The sequence below is a fragment of the Pelodiscus sinensis genome, chromosome 5 (genome assembly GCF_052426305.1).
Source record: "Pelodiscus sinensis isolate ZL-2025 chromosome 5, ASM5242630v1, whole genome shotgun sequence".
Taxonomy (NCBI): domain Eukaryota; kingdom Metazoa; phylum Chordata; order Testudines; family Trionychidae; genus Pelodiscus; species Pelodiscus sinensis.
This window is the reverse complement of record NC_143056.1, coordinates 7946593-7966265: the sequence shown is the minus strand read 5'-3', so window position 1 is coordinate 7966265 and position 19673 is coordinate 7946593. Positions and strand designations below refer to the sequence as shown.

The following is a 19673-nucleotide window of genomic DNA, read 5'->3' as shown; positions in this document are numbered from 1 at the left end:
AGTCTGGAAGAATTACACAAAGTCTTGAGTGTTTTTGTGGCGATTTGGGTTTTGTTGCTAAAGTAGCTTAGCTCTGCTTCTTGTGTATCACACTTCCCCAGTAATTTTGTTTGTCTTCTGAATCACAGCTGATGTTATAATCGATCTTTGGAGCACAACATTAAAAATAGGCATTGCTTTTCTGTTAAACTATGCCATTGAAAACTGGCTGCTGTATTTCACATAAATAGGTAATATCCCCACTGCTGCTTCAACCTCTGGCCTAACAAAATTAATTCTACCATGTTTTTAAAGACTGTGGCCTCCTGACCTTAATAAATCATCATATGGTAACTTTCCAAATAAATTACATGCTTGATCATGAAAAGCTCTTTTTTTGATTCTGTGGAGATTCACTTTGGGGTATTAATCATAACCATTACATGGGATGCTATCTACAATTGATTGTGTCTTCAGTCTATACATATAACCTAGCTGAAACACCATGTCAAAAAGACTTCTTCCTGTAGAAGACTATATAGTAAAGAACACTGATCCAAGAAGGAAGCTCCTGCCCACCTGGACAGTGATGAATTATTAATGGGCTTGAAGGAACAGGAAAAGCTTTCCTGTGTCTTGTAACCACTGGATCCATTTACCTTTTGAAATCCTTGTCTAGTCTGCGTTTCATCTATACTAAGTTTCCTGAAAACTCCTTTAAGTATCAGCTATCCAGTATCCCATGAGTTACAGCAGCTTTCATGAGTCCTTTTTCTGGACAGGAAACAGGAATTGCACAGACCCTGAATGTAGGTGCGGCAGATTGGCAGGGTTGAAGCTTACTTATATGATTAAAGGATTATGGAATTATATCTTCCTGTATTTCATGATCACTGCATTTTTATTGTTGCTGTTGAAGATGAAGTGAAGCCGTCATCCAATTAAGAAATACAGGATTTTATGAAAAACACTTAAGAGCTGTTCTGTAATTGACTGGAGCAGTAATGTTTTGTGGTTTGCAAGACGGCTGGCATTGTTGTAGAAATAAAGTCCTTGTATTAAATGGCATTTGAAAAGAACATTCTTGTTGAAGAAAAAACCTTGTTCAGAAGTGTTACCAAAGCCTATTTAGAGGAGGAAGAATTTTTTAAACATTGCTGGAGTCTGGTGAATGAAATGGACCATTATTTGCCATGTCTCGCTCCATGTGATGCCTTAGCATATAACAATTACTCCAAGAATCCAAGCGTTCAGCATATTCACTTAATAAAAATGCAGCCATGTCTTTTGTCCACTCAGTGGTATTGCCCTCATAATGATTCTGTTGTAATGCGCTGCCAGCTTATCGGGAAAGTTACAGTGAAGTTCTGATAAATGAATTTTTCTAATAAGAAAATATACTAAAGGTTGAAAAGTAATTTTGACTTGTGAAAATATATTTGACTACAGAGTTTTACATTTGATGTTTCTAGGGGACTGGATGTCTGAGGATTGGTAAAGGGATACGAAGCCATTCACCTCTAGGTCACTGTTGAATCCCGGCCCAGGTTGGTAGTGACCAAAAGTCGTTACCACTGATGCATGTTCAGTGACCTGTGTCAGACAAGTTAGCAGTCTCAGCCCAGTTTTCAGGGGACAGGTTTGCAAGTTTAAATTACTAGTGGAGACTGAACTAACCTCTCAATGTCAGAGGCAGTCCCTCCAAAACAAGATCGTAGTAGATTGGGTCCATAAGAGGGGAGCTTGGAAAACTACTGTCTCTATTCTGTACGTAACGATTCCCAGTCTTTGTCATACTGGCACCTTTTCACGAGAACCAAAACATTCACTCAACCTAAGATGTTTTTAAGAGATTTTGCATAACACTGGTGGGGTGTGGGGGTGTGTGTGTGTATGTGCGTGTGAATACAACAAACGTAATGTAGATAGCTTTTGATTTTCAATATAACTTGCTTTTCTGCTTCCTTGATGGTCTGTGTACCAGAAACAGACATAGAGCACTTAAAGTGAAGTTAAGTAGTTGTGGTAAAGCTTCCTGCAATTTCATGAGAAATCAGACTTCAGCATTACAACCTTTATAACTTTTCTTTAATATCTTCCAAAATCAGCTCCCTCATTCCACCCCTGTAACACTTATATGCCTCTTTCAGCTGCAGTATCATACTGAACTGAGAGAGTATGCAGTTCCCCAAATTTGTCTTGCATTGTGCAGTAACATGTAAATTTTTTATGTTTAAGGGAGATGGAAAGTTTGCCTGTATTGTATTGTAGACTGTCACTTTTACTACTACTACTTCATAACATGTTTCTGAAGTCCCTCGGTTGAGACATTGAGAGTTAAACCAAACCTCACTCTGCATTAGAAAGCTGCATTTACTCCATCTATTAATATAAAATGAAATGTCTCCTTAGGTTGAGAATTTCTTCTGTATGGGATCTCCATTAGCAGTGTTTTTGGCATTGCGTGGCATCCGTCCAGGAAACAGTGGAAGTCAGGATCACATTCTGCCCAGAACTATTTGTAACCGGTTGCTAAACATTTTTCATCCAACAGATCCAGTGGTGAGTTTTTATTGCAGTTACAAGCTTTTACCTCAAGACTCTTTTTAAATAAAGTTTACTGAAGGACAATAAACAACAATATGTAAGACGCGATCTTCAGAGTACTTACATCAACATAGGTATGTTTCTGCGTGCAACATGGTTTTGCAGAACAGCTTTCTGCCAGTCGTCTTCCAATATCTTGAGGCTTTTTTCATTCCAAAATAAATTAATACTAGAAAATGCAATAATGTCTTATGCAGTACTTATCCTTCTTTTGGAAATAGTTTACTCAGTAACAGAATGATATTTTATGCATAATTTGAACACCACTAACTCACTAGTCAGTAATGCTTAGTCTTAGTAGGATTCGATTTCAGTGAAATTGACAAAAAAAAAAGTTTGTCAATAACCTTCAGCATATCTACAAGGATCGAGTGTCTCTGGCCTTGCATCCCCCCTTGCACCTTGTTCCCTTTGACTATGCAGCGAGCCCTCTGCAGCCCAGCTGTCAGTACTACGAACCCACTACAGCCCTGGTATCAGTGCTACCCTAATCCCATTCCTTTCCTCCCATTTAATTTCTAGCAACTGTACAAATAAAAAGGGTTAAAATCCAAAAACATCTTAATCAAAATATATTTTAATTGTCAAAAGTAGAAAAAATGGAATACAGCCAAGCCTACTAATGATAGAATGTTACATTCCCAGAGAAGCTGTGCTTTCCAGTTAAAAACTCTGGTACTTCTGTGATAAAACTTGTCTTTGTCTCATTAGTGTGTTGCTAGCAGTTTTTGTTGTTTTTAATTTTCTCTGGTGCTAAATAATATCTCGCTGCAATGGAGCTGCACTGATGTATATCCTCTAAGGACCTGAGCCCACATCTCTAATTTACTAGATAGTAAAATGTCCAGTGGAATTTGTGCTGTCAAAAAAAAGTTCAATCAGTTTGTAATTGACCCTCTTATAAGTTGTAACATTTTTTACCTCGAATGAGAAGGTGCAAAACCTTGAAAGTAGGAATAAGGGATCTTCCGGAAAAGGGCTTATTTTCTGGAAAATTGCATCTACACTGGCGCTTTTCTCCGGCAAAAACCCCGAGCCGGAAAAAAGCGGCAGCCGTGTAAATGCAAATGCCGCGGGGGATATTTAAATCCCCCGCGGATTTGCAATTCCGAAGTGTCTCATTAGCGTCCCTTTTCCGGAAAGGGATGCCAATGTAGACACAGAGTGTTATTACTATGAAAATTCCACTGCCATGCAACAGTACAATTTCAGTTGAGGAGAAAAGGTGGATGAGGTAGCATCTTTTATTGGACCAACTTGTGTGAGTGAGCAAGACAAGCTTTCAAGCTACACAGAGCTCTTCTTCAGGTCTGGGAAAGGTCAACAGCTGGACAGAATGGAACAGAAAGTTTAGCATAAATCGTTAACCCATATTTTAAGGCACCATTCAAAGTGAAATGGCCTGGTAACACCACTGTAACTGTAGGACAATAGAGTGTCCTGCTGGAGTGGTAGAACACATGTAATAGGCCACTCAAATACCCGAGAACCTGCTTCAATACAGAAATAAAACCCCTTTCTACTGCGCAACCCTGGTTGTCACCATTACCCACACTGGCATCCTCCAACTACAATCCAGACTCAATGGTGACCCCATCCTGAATGAAATCTTTCCTGGGCTCATTTTTCTGGCCTTAAGCAACCTCCCTTCCTCCACTCAATCTCTAAGCTCCTCCCCACAGACCAAGACACAATAATGCAAAGCAGCACCAGATCCTGCCAGATCAGATGCAAAACTTGCAGCTCTCTAAAACCCCACAACATGACTTTGAGATCAAGGAGTCCTGCACATGCCTGTCACAACTTGTAGGGTACCTCATTGTCACAGAGTCCACTCCTCCTGGCTCTCTGGCCATCAGCTCCTTCCAGGTGCTGTGCTCTCTTCTGGCTGTCTCTCCACACATACAGCTCCAAATGCTGCTCCTTCATAACATGATTCTCCAGCCAAGTCACTTATACGTGCTTCCCTTTCCGGGGTACCGCAGTCTTTCTTCAGCAATCCTACCACTGACCACTAGTGCCACTTCCTCAGTATCTATCGGGGAACCCAGGCCTGCCGTTTCCTCTGGCTTCCAGCTCAAGGACCCTCTAGCCAGCAGCCAAAGTCTGTTCTCTCTTGGACTTTCCTGCTGCTCCCTGACCCCTCTCCATACCATCTGGCACATCCCTCTCTCTGCGTTCGCCAGCCTCCCTCCGGCCAGGGATTAACTATGGGTTACCTGTCCCTGCAGCCTCCAAACACTCCACCCTTCTCCATGGGAAAGACCACAGCCTCTTCCAGCAACCCCTTTCTGCTAGCAGCTCCCTGGCTTTATAGAAGCTCCACCTGTTTCCACACATGTGAATTTCCCCTACTTGGGACTTTCTCCTCATCCTTAATTTTCCTAGCTTCTTGCTACTCTCTCACATGAACCACCACAGGAAAATGGGAAAAGACAAAAAAAACCTGTGGGTGAATGCTTTTCAAAGAATATAATCACTCTGGCTCTGACCTCTGTCCTCATTCTCAAAAGAAATCCACACAGCACTTGCAAAAGATGTGCTTGGAGTTCGGTGGTGAGGTACAAGGAGATGCCAGAAAAGTGGTAAAACTTACTGTCACCTGTACTGTCCAGAAATGGCTTCTGTTGAAAATACATGTAATCAGACTTCTATCTTGCTCATCAGACTTTCAAAGCTTGCTACTTAAATGGTATCTACAATTTCCGCATTTGCACAGTACGGAGGTTTATTCAGATTGGATGAGCAAAATTAAGTAGCCAGTTTTAATGGATTGATGTGAAACGCAGAATGAGTTTATCCATATGGAAAGGATAAGTCTTTCCTGTATGGGAATGACTTATTATTAACCTTTTCACTTCTGAAGGAATATAGTACTAACAGTGCTGCAGAGGAATGTACTGGGATATGTTCATAAGCAACGAGGCAACTAGTCAGTTTTCCAGGAAAGTGAAAATATATCTATTCTACTGGCTATCTTCAGCATTAGTCAGTTTCTGGCTGTTGATTTGCTGTGACTTTCAGATTAACAAGATTTCTTTTCTTAACAGTGTGACAGGAATTGGGAGCAAGGAACTCCTCCTGAGTTCTAATTCAGACTGTCCCACTCACTTTATTGCCTCGGGCAAGTTACTTTAATTTCTGTGTGCACCTCTTCTGTGAAATGAGGTTGCTGCGGTTGATCCATTCATCCATAGGGGACTTATGAGGAGTCGTCGTTAGTGCTTGCTCAGTACTTTGAGGATGAAGAGCACTAGATATTGGTAAGTCTAGTTTTCAGTGTCTCACTGCTCAGGACTTTCCTGAATTTATCTTGCAGGCCTACAGACTAGAACCTTTAATTTTGAAGCACTACAGCAACATTTCCCCTGTCCAGATCCACTGGTACAACACTGCAAACCCTCTACCTTATGAGCACATGAAGCCAAGCTTTCTCAACCCTACAAAAGAACCTACCTCAGTCACCGAGAATGAAACCATCCCAACCATACCAAGCCCAGCTACTTCTCCGGTCATGGTTCGACGCCATTATGGGGAGTCGATAACAAATATAGGCAAAGCCAGTATATTAGGTAACTGCTCATTCTTTTCATATGTATGTAACTTTTTGCAATTAGGCTTCATGCAATAACATGTTGATTGTCTGTAGAGCCTTATTTTCATACAAAGCTTCATTTTTTCCTTTGTGATATTGAAGGGGTAACAATAAATATTCGGTAGTGATCTTTCACCAGTTCTTCAACGGCACATGTGCCGTGAACTTAACACAAATAAACTTTTATTTAAGGCAATGGGACAAATATATACATTACAGCCATAGCCAAACCAGAGGCACCCGTGGCCCTAGCAAGGGACTGTCGTGACCGGGAGAGAGGCACCTTCTCAAAGATCACCCCCCCTACTGTCCCAGCAACATGGACCAGCCATAACTGTGGGAGAGGTGCTCCTCTCCCCAGCCCAAGCCAGCCTCACCGGAGCGGTTTCTCACCTAGCCCAGAGCTGCTGCAGTGTAAGGACAGGAGGAAGCCCCCTCTCCTGGGTGAGCCTGTACCCCAAATCCCTCAGCCCCACCCCAGAACCTGCACCTTAGCCAGAGCCCTCATTCCCTCACCCCAAGTATGAGCCCCTCTCACACTCCAAACCCCTCGGCCCCACCCCCACCACAGATAGTCCATGTGCAGAATGAGATGTGCACCAGCGCAGAGATGAGATTTTGCCCATCCTATTGATGCACATAACTAAATTTATTCCGCACATAGACAGAAATTAGAGGGAACACAGTTGGTGAGTGGCAGTAAGGTCCTTAGTAATGAGAAATGTTCAGATTCCATTCAACGTCATATAACGTGTCTTTCCATATTGAAAACTCTAACCTCAATCTTTTCCTGTCCCTTTGTTGTTTAGCATCCATAATCCAGCTTATGCACTGGCTTCACTTTAAACATATGAGCAAACTTTTTCTTTTGATGGGCTATTCATGTGCTTAAACTTAAGTATGTGCTAAAGTGTTTTGCTCAGTGTGGGCCTATGCTGTTTGGGTTTATTCTAAAATAACTTGAAAGAAGTTTAAACAGAGTAGCTTGCTATAGAGTTTCTTCCCCTTCTGAGCAAGTAAAATCTTTATTTCCTATCTTCTTCAAGAATTTGTCTGATTTATATAATGTTTCTAAGGAAGATCTGACACATCTCACTGTGGGGAGGTCTACACCACAGGACACTGTTGACCTAAGACACACAACTCCACTACATGAATACATAGGTGGTGTCGACATACCTTAGGTCGTGTTTCCAAGGAGGTGTGAATGAGAGAAACTCTCTCATCGACTCCCCTTATGCTTCTCTTTCTGGTGGAGTACCAGAGTCGATGAGAGTATGATTAGCGGTCAATTTAGTGGATCTTTACTAGACCCGCTAAAACAACTTGGGGGAATCAATCACTGCAGCTCCCTTCTGCCAGAAAGTGTAGACCTGTTCTGCATAGCTTTTTTTCTCCCCATGTTAAGTATTTAAGTTTGTTTTACTCTGAAAGGAGCTTTTTAACATAGCCACAAGATGGCAGCAAAGTCAGGAGAAGTATCTCTAGAAATGGTACAAGCAAGAAATTGAAGAAAGACGTGTCACAATGTGATTCTTCTTTCAGACAAAAAGATACTATATTGTAAAGTACCGAAGATCAGTGTGTGGCAATACGAATGAGATCTTAAAAGAATGTGTCTGCAGAACAGGAACTAAAATAGACCTTTTCAGCACTGTATTTCTTTTGTTTTGGTTTCCCTAACTACAGTTTTTTAATTATCTTGTTGTATGCTAGAGTTGAGTCTCATGCTGCAAAATATCCACTTAATTTAAATAGGCTGTTGTTCCCACCCTGGAAAAACAGGAATCGTGTTTTTCTTTCTCCATCATTCAGCTGTAATTAATGGTTGTCACAGTCACTTCAATTTGTGGTATTTAACACTAACGGTGCCTGTCCTGTTTTGTACTGAATACAGGAGCTGCTAGTATTGGGAAGGGCCTTGGAGGGATGTTGTTCTCAAGATTTGGACGATCTAGTGCACCCACATCACAAACATCTGAGTCTGGAAAAGAGGGATCAGAAGGCGAAGAAAAGAAGCCAGTTGTCTGCCAGTCAGCTGTTGGAACTCCGACCTTCCCACATAGCAGCTCTGGCTTCCTTGACCCTACACGTTAGTGCACCTTTAAATTCAGTAACTAGCTTTAACTTCCTTCTTCTCTCTTAGAAATGGAGGCTCTTTTTAAAGTTGACTTTGGATACATGTAAAGTGGGGTGGATGGACATGGAAATGTTTGTGCTATAATAACAAACATATATATGCTCCTGTTTCCTGGGCAGCTTTAAGGTATTAAAAGTGGAGTTCATTCCCATTCATTAAATATTTTTCAGCTATTTCTAGAGTTAAATTTTTTAGCTCTGTTGTTTTGTTTTTTTTAATTTATTTAGCACTTAGTGGTATATTTTGTAATCCAGTGATCTCTAAAATATAATTGTAAAAAATCAACATCAAAGCAGAGTAGTCTAATTTACTCTTTACAGTAGGATACATCTCCAGTATGTGTCCAGCACTGACACACATTTTTGGTCATGTACAAAATACAGAGAAAAATAGTCCTTGCGCCCAATAGAGCTGGTCCAAATACAGGACAAAATTTTAATAAAAGTTTGCATAAAAATGAGAGCACTTCCAGTGACAAAAGTCAAAACATTGATAAAATTAATTTCAAAGCTTTTCAGTCACTGTGTTTTCAAGGCATCAAAAATCTGATTTATTCGAATGTGAACTTCTAACAACTTTTCAGTGACTTATTTCATCTTCTTTGACTTCACACTCTGAGGTGTTTGCCCTAGATTAATATGCACAACATTGTCCTGTCCAATCAAGTTCAAAGAGATGACTTTAAATAATTGTAGGAAGTCCAACCTCTGGATATGCAGTCAGTTGCCTCGCTCTGACAATTTTAATGTTGGAATTGAGTTTTGTTTTTTCCTTATGTGAAAAAAGTGTGTGTTATGGTCAACATGGCCTTGGTTTGGGCCCATGCATCTTAAATTATCTCAGTGATAATGGTTGAGTCATGAGTATAAGCCGTGCTGCATCTTGTGATAGTGTCACGGGGTACATCACAGCTTCCTGATCAGAGCTAATTTCGACAGAAATCTGAGTGACTCTTCCTTCATATAGGGCAGAGGTGCAGTTTTAAACTTACAGAAGATATGGAGGAGTAACAGTGATTTTGGTTCAGTCTTCGTGGGGGGTCCTTTTGAGGAAACTCAGCAATTTAAACCTCACCACCCAAACCCCACATCTGCCTGTTGTTTACCATAGATGGAGAATCCCACAGCATATCCCAGCAGAGCTGCAAAAAGGGTGACTAAGTCCTTACTGAAGTGTTCCTTCTAAAAGACCTGCTGCTAGGGGTGTGAGTGTTGAACTGGTTGGCGCTGAAGCAGCTATCCTCCTGCCTAGGGTTGGGGGCTGCTCGTGGCAGACAGAAGCTGCTCCAGCATCCTGGTCGGAGTGCGTGTGCATGCTCGCGTATGCCACAATTAATTACAAAACAAAGATACACTCTAAACCAGGTGTGGGGGACTTCAGGCCCAGGGGCCAGATGCAGCCCTCGGCTTGACTGTATCCGGCCCCCATGTCTCAAGGTCCATCCCCCCCAGCATTGGGGGGAACCCACACTAGTGCTTCAGCCCCCTGCCACCACCCGGGGTTGGAGCACACAAAGTCTTTTAGGCTGGGCTCCCCTACACTCTGGTGTGCAAGGGGGATATGGGGAGTATCTTTCTCTCTCTGCCACGGCCACAGTGAGGGTATTTTTTCCACTTCTCACTTGTGTGGAGCCCCCGACTGATTTGGGGGGGGGAGCAGTGGCCCCTGTCCCAAAAAAGGTTCCCCACCCTGCTCTAAACCCTTAGTTTGTACATTCTATCTACAGGAAAGTAGAACCAAAACCCAACAATGATAGAAGAATTAACGTGGGGGGAGGGGTTCTTTTGACACAGTATTGGATCTAGTAACACTGCCTGTTTTGTTCTGTTTCGTTTTGTTTCTAGTGGAACTGGAGCACAGGATTGATTTTGAGCTCAGGGAAGGTCTTGTGGAGAGCCGATACTGGTCTGCGGTAACATCGCACACTGCATATTGGTCATCCATGGATGTCGCTCTCTTTCTTCTAACCTTCATGTATAAACAGGACCAAGAAGATGCTGACAAATCAAATTTAGACCCTGTTTGAATGTTGGGGTGGTTTTTTTTATTATTTTGAGGGGGGTGGGAATTTTACAACAAATGGCACAAAACTGCTATTTTACTGTTAAAACGTAGTCTCTAAGGCATGGAAGCTTCAGGTTTAAGAGCATGTTTGGATTTTTCCCTGCTTCTAAACAACAAAAATTGATTTGTAATTAAAAGCACTTTAGTTTTAAACATTTGCCGTGCTAATTAGACCTTAAAATAAATTTTAAGTCTCATGATTTTGATTTAATAAACAACCGAAACAATGTGTAGCATCATATAAGCACTGTTGGCATAATGTGCTTTGGTGATATATGTGCTAATGACCATAATTGCTGTTTAGTTCATTAAAATATAAACATTAGTCAACTAAGACTAAACTAACTTTCATTAACAAAACACATGCCAGATGCAAACCTAAAACTGCCATGTTCCTATGTTTTATGTACCAGTAAATAATAAATGTTGGTGTCATTTTTCTAGGACTTTATTCAAATCTACAGTATTACCCACAGTTCCATTGAAAGACCATTCTTACTACTGACTTCAAGGGTGTACTACACATAACTTGTTTAGCAACTGCTGAAAAAGCATGAAACAAATATTTGAAATACTGTAATTATAATTTATTATTACCTCTAACTAATTGTTTCATTTATTCCAGTGTACAAAACATTACTTTTTTACTGGTTTCTTTTAATTTAAGAACCACATTTATTTTCTACAGTGTTAAGACTTTTTCTCAGATATGCATATCTTTGTACTATTCAAATGAATATATGGATACTGTGGCACACTTTAGGTATTTTTTTCATGAAAAATAAATCTTTGTGGTTTCACACAAATGACACTAGTTACATTCTTCTCCAAAGGTAAGTAATCTCTTTCATAAGTCCCTGCGTATAGACTTAATTTGCAGTAGCCCATTGTATTACATTTACTGCTACTGAAACCGTGCTCTAATGTATTAAGAAAAAAGAATGCAACTTAAGACAAATTTGGTGAGCTCAAAAGCTTTGCCTAATTGATATCAGAAGCAGACCGAGTGATACCTTTTATTAAAAGCCAAACGAAAGAGTTCTGCAAGTGTTTCATTTTATGAAACTCAGACCCCCAACATGTGATTTCAGTAAAGATTGCAATTGTAGTTGGATCCAATTTCCAAGGAGCTAGGAGAAGACTTTCATGATGAAAGAAAATTTTCAAATGAATCACTCAGTCAATTCTGGGACCATAAACTAGCATTTTAAGGCTTTGGGGCAGTAGTATTAAATATATAGCATGTGTACGGATTATGTGTTTCTGACCTGCATAACGTATTTAGAAAATGCAAGTTATAAGCTTTCATTTTTTATTTAAAAAAAAAGTTTGTGGTGGTTGTGAACAGACACAAAACCCAGTGTAAAAAGATGCAGTTAATGTTGTCTTGAACCTGGAGACAGCCTGAAGTACTAGGTATGTATATCTTGACCTTTGTAAGGCTTTTGATACTGTCTTACATGACCTCCTCATAAACAAACTAGGGAAATGCAAGATAGAAGGATCCTACTATAAGATGGGTGCTTGACTGCTTGGCAAACCATGCTCAGAGAGTAGTAACCATTGATTCACAATCAAGCTGCAAGGACATACCAACTGGGGTCCTGCAGGGATCAGCTCGGGGTCCAGTTCTGTTCAATGTCGTCTTCAGTGATTTAGGTAATGGCATAGAGAGTGCACTGATAAAAGCTGGGAGCATTTGCAAGTGCTTTGGAAGATAGGATTAAAATTCAAAATGATCTGGACAAACTGGAGAAATGGTCTGAAATAAATAAGATGAAATTAAATAAGGACACATTCAAGCAGTTCCTTCCTAAATGGAGCAATCAGTTGCACACATGCAAAATGGGAAATGACAGCCTAGGAAGGAATACTGAGGAAAGGGAACTAAGGGTCATAGTGGACTACAAGCTGAAAATGAGTCAGCAATATATGTGTTGCAGAAAAACAAAACACCATTCTGGGTTGTATTAGCAGGAGTGTGGTAAGCAAGACACAAGAAGTAATTCTTCTGCTCTATCCTGCACTGATTACACTTCAGCTTGAGTATTTTGTCCAATTCTGGACACCACATTTCAGGAAAGATTGAATACATTAGAGGTAGTGCAGAGAAGAGCAACACAGATTATTAAAGCTCTAGAAAACATGACCTATGAGGCAAGATTTGAAGAAAATAAGGTTTATTTTGTCTCGTGAAGAGAAGCCTTAAGAGGGGGGACAAAATTTAAGTTAATAAAAGGTTGTTTCAGGGAAGAGAGAGACATTTTTCTTCTTAACCTCTGTGGATAGGGCAAGAAGCAATGGACTTAAATTGCAGTCAGGGCAGTTTAGATTGGATATCAAGAAAAACTTCCTAACTCTCAGGATGCTTAAGCACTGGATTAAATTGCCTAACGAGGTTGTGGAATCTCCTTCATTGGACATTTTTAGAAACAGGCTAGACAAATACCTGTCAGGAAGGGTCTAGAAAATATTGAGTCCTGTCATGAGTGCAAGGGACTGGATTTGAATCCTTTCCAGTCCTACAATTCTATGAAACAATGTGAGTTGTGCCAACTGTGTCCCATCCTTCCCTTTAATCTGTCTTGGGTATTAATTCTGAAGACACTTTGGTGTGAGCATTAAATGTTCCATTGCTACTTTATTGGTGGAATTGGGAATGGAAGCCCACAGACTGGAATTAGGAATTTGGAAATAGCTACAGAGAAGATGGTGAGAAGAGTCGCACAGACAGTAATTAAAAATAGAACTGGCTGGGATAATTTAGTTGGGCTTGGTCCTGCTTTGGGCTGGGGGCTGGACTCAACCTCCTGAGGTCTCTTCCAGCCCTAGGATTCTATACCTAGGCCCCCATGGACCAATGTCTTTGGCACCAGCTAGGCTCTTTGTGAGCCTTCTCAGTGTCCATGTGCTTTTGATCAGATATTTGACAGCAGGGCCTGTTCAGCCCAGACATACATTCCAGCCATCCTCATGCCCCACATTGAGGATCTATAGAGTAGTGCAGGCAAACCACCCTCAGTTCCTTCTCAGATGCCTTAGCCTGAGTTGCCTAGCATGCCTGCTTCCTTCTTAACCTTTAGCTTAGCCTTAGGCCTTTCTAGTATTCATGTCATTATTTCATTTTTCCTATTTTGTGTATAGTTTTATAGTTCCTTAACTTTATTTGATGTTGTTTTCTTCTGTTAATTTTTTCCCTTTCTGCTGTCTGGGGTTGTCCTTGGGGATCATTGGCATCATTGCTGCCGTATGCTAGGGTTTCTGGGATTGAAGTACTTTTTCATCTCCTGGGAATCTCTCCTGGTCACTCAGGTACATTCCTGGTCCTTTGGTGTCTGGGTGAGAAACATTCTAGCTTAAATAGAACATCTGATCACCTTTTAAGAGTAGAGCTAGAGGGGGAAAGAGATTAGGTTTCATCTCTTTACGATGCAGCGCTGGCTTTGCCCTGCCTTGGATCCGGGCTAAGATATGCCCCCTCTACATCAGCCTCTGAGAGAGCTCTATACTCCATTTGCCCAGATCTTTGCAGGATGAGTTGGAAGGCAGCCATTAACATTCTACGAAGAATGTTAGTTCTCATAAAAAGCTTACTTCAAAGCCATCTGTTTTCTAAGAAACTAACCAAATTGAAGATCTCATATCCTGTACAAGACTCCAGACGTATCCAGTATGGAGGCGCTCTTCTAAAACGTCAAAGTCAATACCATGGAAGCAAAGCCAAACCCGAAAGAGACTTTTAACACTGCATCAATAAATATAGCAATCTGGGCAGATTTCCCTACCTCCAGTACTCAAACAGGTGTTGCAGACTACTTTGGTACATCTGAAACAATCAACAACCATGGTACCGATAATATCCACTAGGTGGAGCCATTGAGGCAAGCAGCATCCTCAATAACATCTTAGACGCCTCAGACAATCTCAATGCAAATCCACCTAGCTACCTCAGGGATTTAGATTTTTTTTTGTTACTTGTTTGTCTCAGATGAGTCAGTCGCCTTTGCTAAAGGGAGCAAAGCGGCCCTTGGTTCTAAGGTCTTGTGGGTCACTAAGAATGGATTTTTTTCCTTGGTACCATCTACTTTATATTCTGACCCAGGATGATAGCTACTTTTGCTCCCATTCTGTGTGATCCTTCTCTTGGGTCTTGGAATCATTGTGGATAGTTCTCTGAGAACATCAACTCAATGTGCAGGGTCAGTCAAAACAGAATGTTGGAACTCATTAAGAAAAGGATGGATAAGACAGACTATTACACTGCTTCAGTATAAATCTGATGCACCCACATCTTTAATACTGCATACAGATCTGGTCACCCCAAGTCAAAAAAAGATGCATTCAAATTGGAAAAGGTACAGAGAAGAACAAAAATGATTAGTAGTCCTGTGGCACCTTAGAGACTAACAAATATATAAGATCATGAGCTTTCGTGAGTAGAACCCACTTCATGACATGAGTTGGAGTGGAAATAGCAGAAACCAAGATACATATAACATAAAAGAATTACCTGTCAATTGTAAGATCAGTGTTAATGAGGGTAACTAACTGGGCTGGATGGGATGTATCCCATTCATAGCTTTTGATGTGAAAATGTGGGTGTTAAAAGCAGGGGAAATTGGCTTTGTAACACATTAACCAGTTAATGCCTTTATTCAAGCCCAGGTTAACAGTACTGAATTTTTAGATGAAATTCTGGCTCTGCAGTCTCTCTCTGAGGGTATATCTAGACTGCATCCCTCTGTCAGTGGAGGGATGCAGATTAGGCAGGTCGACATTGCAAATGAGGCAGGGATTTAAATATCCCGTGCCTAATTTGCATAAAAATGGCCACCACGTTTTGCTGACTTGGCACTTTGTCGTCAAAAAGCAGCAGTCTAGAGGGGGATCTGTCGAGAAAGAAAGCCTTTTTCAACAGATCCCTTATACCTCCTTGCATAAGGGATCTGTCGAAAAAGGCTTGCTTTCTTTCTCAACAGATTCCCCTCTAGACTGCTGCTTTTTGCCGACAAAGTGCCAAGTCAGCAAAACGTGGTGGCCATTTTTATGCAAATGAGGCACGGGATATTTAAATCCCTGCCTCATTTGCAATGTCGACCTGCCTAATCTGCATCCCTCCGCTGACAGAGGGATGCAATCTAGACATATCCTGAGAGGTGAAATTCTTTTGTAGAAGAATGGCTAACTTTAAATCCATGATTGAGTGACTGGACAGGTTAAAATGTTCCCCTAAAGTTTGTGCGTTACCATTCCTGATGTGTGATTTGTGTCTATCCTTTGCACAGAGACTGCCCAGTTTGGCCATGGCTGGCACTTGATGGCATATATCACATTAGAGGATGTGCAGTTGTATGAGCCCCTGATAATGTGCCTTTTGTGATTAAATCCTGTGATGGTGTTGCTTGTATAGTTATGTGGACAGAATTGGCAATAGAGTTTGTTGCAGGGGTAGGTTCCTAGGTGAGTGTATCTGAGGTGTGATGTGTGACTGCTGGAAAGGATTTGCTTCAAGTTGGAGAGTTGTCTGTAGGCGAGGATTGGCCCGTCTCCCAAGGCATTCCATATAAGAAGAGATTTAAAAGACTGGGACTTTTCAGCTTAGAAAAGAGATGACTATGATATAGGCCTTTAAAAACATGACTGCTGTGGAGAAAGTAAATAAATCTAGATAGTCGCCAAATGAAATTGAGAGGCAGCAGATTTAAAAAAAAGGAATTGTTTCCTCACAGAATGCACAGTCAACCTGTGGAACTCCTTGCAAGAGGATGTTATGAAAGCCAAGACTGTAACAGGGTTCGAAAAAAGGATTACATAAATTCATGGAGGGATCAGTCCATCAGCTATTAATGAGGATGGGCAGTGCTGGTCCCTACCCTCAGTTTTGTCAGAGGCTAGGAATGAGTGACGAGATGGATCATTTCATGGCTCCCTGTTCTGTTCATTCTCTCCAAAGCACCTGTCATTGGTCACTGTCAGAAGACCGGATATTGGGCTAGATGGACCTTTGATCTGACTATTCAGGTTCCTGTAGCTGTGTATGGTTCTTCTTACATCATAAGGACACTTTCCTTGACATGTTTCCAGAGAAATCTAAGGGCAAGACAAGCTTACATCTCTTCTTACTCACATGAGCAGCATTGGATGACAACTTCTTTATCTGATTACCCTTCAGTAACATGGTCCAAGATATAGCTGGAATGTCGTATCATCCAACTGCTAGTGCTTCTCCTACTAGAGAGGAGTTTGATTTTGCAAAGTGCATCTTCTAGTAGTTTTCTTCAGAAATTGAGATGTAGAAAATCTTTTGGGCTGCACATCTAGCTCTCTAACAATATATGACAGTTTTTAGCAACCTGTTGTTGTGTGCTCTGTCAGTTTCATATGGCTCTGGCTGCAAGACTTTCACCACTGTCATGGCTGTTAAGTCAGTTTTCCTGGTATTCCGGTTAAATATTTTCTTTTACACAGTTCCTTCCCTTTCTCCTAGATCAACCTTCTTGGGCCACACTAAGCAATTCATCTTCTTTGGTTATTTTCTGCCTTTATTGCCTATATATCTAACCTCAACATCCTTTATTTTTATCCTGTTAGTTGCAAAGTCGTCCAATTAGGTTAGTCCTTATTTCTGGTTCCTTTAATGAAGAGGTTAAACAAAAAAAGGCCTAATGCTCACATTTTTGTTACTCTCCCAATCTTGATGTCTTCCTCTCTTGCGAGACATTGTCCTTTTGTTGGTTCCTTTGGTCATCAGTCAGTGTGACTGCCCAAATCCAAACCAATTTGAATTTATTTGTCCAGTAAGAATTCATGACACCATATGAAATTATTTTCTAAAGTCAGGTATAATATGTATTTATTGGAATTTTTTTCCACTGAATTTGTAACTGTTATAGAGCTGGAAGAGACCTCGAGAGGTCATCAAGTCCAGCCCCCTGTCCAAGGCTATCAAGCAAGCAGTCAAGTTTCTATTTTTTTCTGATTCCAATAATTGCTAGACACTTGCATTTATTTTTATCTCCCCTCAGCATTGCTTTATTTAATTAGGATTTACTTTAATTTATGTGATGTTAATTTACAAATCTTCCCATTTTCTCCCTTCAGTTACTGTATTTCTATGATTTACTGTCACTAGTTCCATAAGCTCATTACATACTTGCCTAAAGACCCCATGGTGATGTATCCAGACCTTCTGAGTTAATTTTTCCAGGTATTACCCTACCAAGTGCACTCCTTATCAACAGCTATATTGAGCAAATTCTTGTTCCTTGTTGAACCTGTCTTCTCTGCCTTTCTTGTGAAAGATTTTTTTTAAGCAATTCAATCTCATCCATGTTAGTATCTTTTAGATAGCTTATTGAATGGCTCTATTTTTTTCTCTGTCTCATCCTTCACTTGATGAATTTGTAAAAAGCCCTTTTTTTCCTGAGCATTAAACTTTTATTTTTAGTTTCTCTCCTTCAGTGTACATGTCCACTACAAGTTACAACTGGCCTTTTGGTTCTTAAATTAGTCTCTCCTAGTGTCTTTGTCTGCTTCTTGTGTCTTGATTTGTCCACTGGAATTGTAGCTTGTATTACGGTAGTATCATTTTAAGGATGTCCTCTGTCTTCAAAATTCATGGAATCAAATAGTTCACAGCTACATATGTGCTAGATTCCTTATTTCCTAAAACTAATTGTGTATTATATGAAACCTATTCCCTGAAGCCCTGATTCAGCAAAGCACTTAGGGATGTGCTTAACTTTAAACATAAATTTAGATATTTTGCTCAGGTGGGACCTATATGTTTGTGTGGAATTCAAGAAGCTAGAGGGATTAAACGTCCCTTTGACACTCATTCTCAGTCAAAATTCTGTCCTTTTGGCAAGCAGCAGATCTGGAATGGTATCTCCTTAGCCTGGAGTCTTTGCCCTTTTTGAAAGCTTCAGAGGGGTAGCTGAGTTAGTCTGTAACAGGAAAAACTTAAACAACTAATAGACTAGTAGCACCTTGAAGACTAACCAAGCATGTAGCTGGTATCATGAGCGTTTGTGGCCACAACCCACTTCTTCAGATAACTGGAGTATTAGAAATCCAGGTCCAAGAATAAATAAGGAGGGGGTGGAGGGGGGAGAGAGTGAGTAGATGGTCAAAGTAGTTACAAGAGGCTGATAAGAACAATTAGCACCTCCATTGTTTAGTTGGTTGGTTAAGTCATTAGGATGTGGAAGGTAGTGTGGGAGCCAGCCGATGTCTCTGTTCATTCCATTCACATAACAATTAAACTTGTGAAGTTAAGTTCCAGCTGTTCCCTGTGTATTTGGCTTGTGGAATTGGCCTGAAACAGCACTGTGACTTGGAGATCCATTAATGAATGCCCAGGCAGGTTCAAGTGTTTTCCAACAGGTTTCCATGTGTTGCCTTTACAGGTATCTGATTTGTGTCCATTCATTCTTTCCTGTAGCGACTGTCCAGTTTGGCCAATATACATGGCAATGGGGAATTGCTGGCATTTGATGGCATTGATCACATTAGTGGATGTGCAGTTAAATGAGCCTCTGATGTAGTGGCTGATATTGTTGGATCCAGTGATGAAATTGCTTGTGTAGATGTGTGGGCAGAGTTGGCACCAGGGCTGACTGCAGGGGTGGGTTCCTGGATGACTGTGATGGAGGTCTGTAGCGTGATTACTGGAAGGAATTTGTTTGAGGTTAGGGCGTTGTCTGTAGGTGCCCCCTTTCCCTTATTTATTCTTAGATCTGGACTTCTAATACTCCAGTCATCTGAAGAAGTGGGTTGTGCCCACGAAAGCTCATGATAGCATCTACATGTTTTGTTAGTCTTTAAGGTGCTACTAGACTATTTGTTTAAGTTTTTCCTTTTTTGAGGTTTTGTACTTAATTTATAAATCTAATTGTTTCGTATTGAGCTGTACTTGCTGCAAGTACAATGACGAAGCCATTTAAAAATACAAAAAAATCTGACACTGACAAAGCCTCAACAATCTGTTTCTCTGCCAAGAATTGGTACTCCAAACGTGAGGAGAGAAATATCTGGACAAACAAGTTTGTAGCAACCTCTGAAGGTCAATGAACTCTGTTGCTTTCAGGAAGTAAATGCCAGAATAAAAATCTTTCTCTGAGAGCAATTTGCTCTCCCTCCCTCCGTATTTGTAGACACTTTGGTAAGAGTAAGAGTCAGTGAGTCTCTTGCAAATATGAGTTAGTCCCATGTGTGATCTCTTGTGATTCTGAGTTTCTCAATAGTTTATCTAGAAAGGGGCTTCTATTTTTGTTCTCCGGTTTTGTG

General features: G+C 40.7%; 1 protein-coding gene across 5 annotated transcripts in view; it reads left to right on the top strand.

The window, feature by feature from the left end:
• DDHD1 (DDHD domain containing 1) overlaps positions 1 to 11191 on the top strand; it is an 84069-nt gene extending 72878 nt beyond the window's left edge. For 2 of the 5 annotated variants that reach the window (XM_075926219.2, XM_075926221.2), the window contains 5 exons: positions 2392 to 2541; positions 5906 to 6158; positions 8079 to 8273; positions 9432 to 9473; positions 10166 to 11191. In XM_075926219.2, coding sequence (XP_075782334.1) covers positions 2392 to 2541; positions 5906 to 6158; positions 8079 to 8273; positions 9432 to 9473; positions 10166 to 10347 — 822 coding nt within the window. In that variant the 3' untranslated portion in view covers positions 10348 to 11191. The other 3 variants (XM_075926220.2, XM_075926222.2, XM_075926223.2) reach the window with 2 other exon arrangements.
• The last annotated feature ends 8482 nt before the right edge of the window (positions 11192 to 19673 follow it).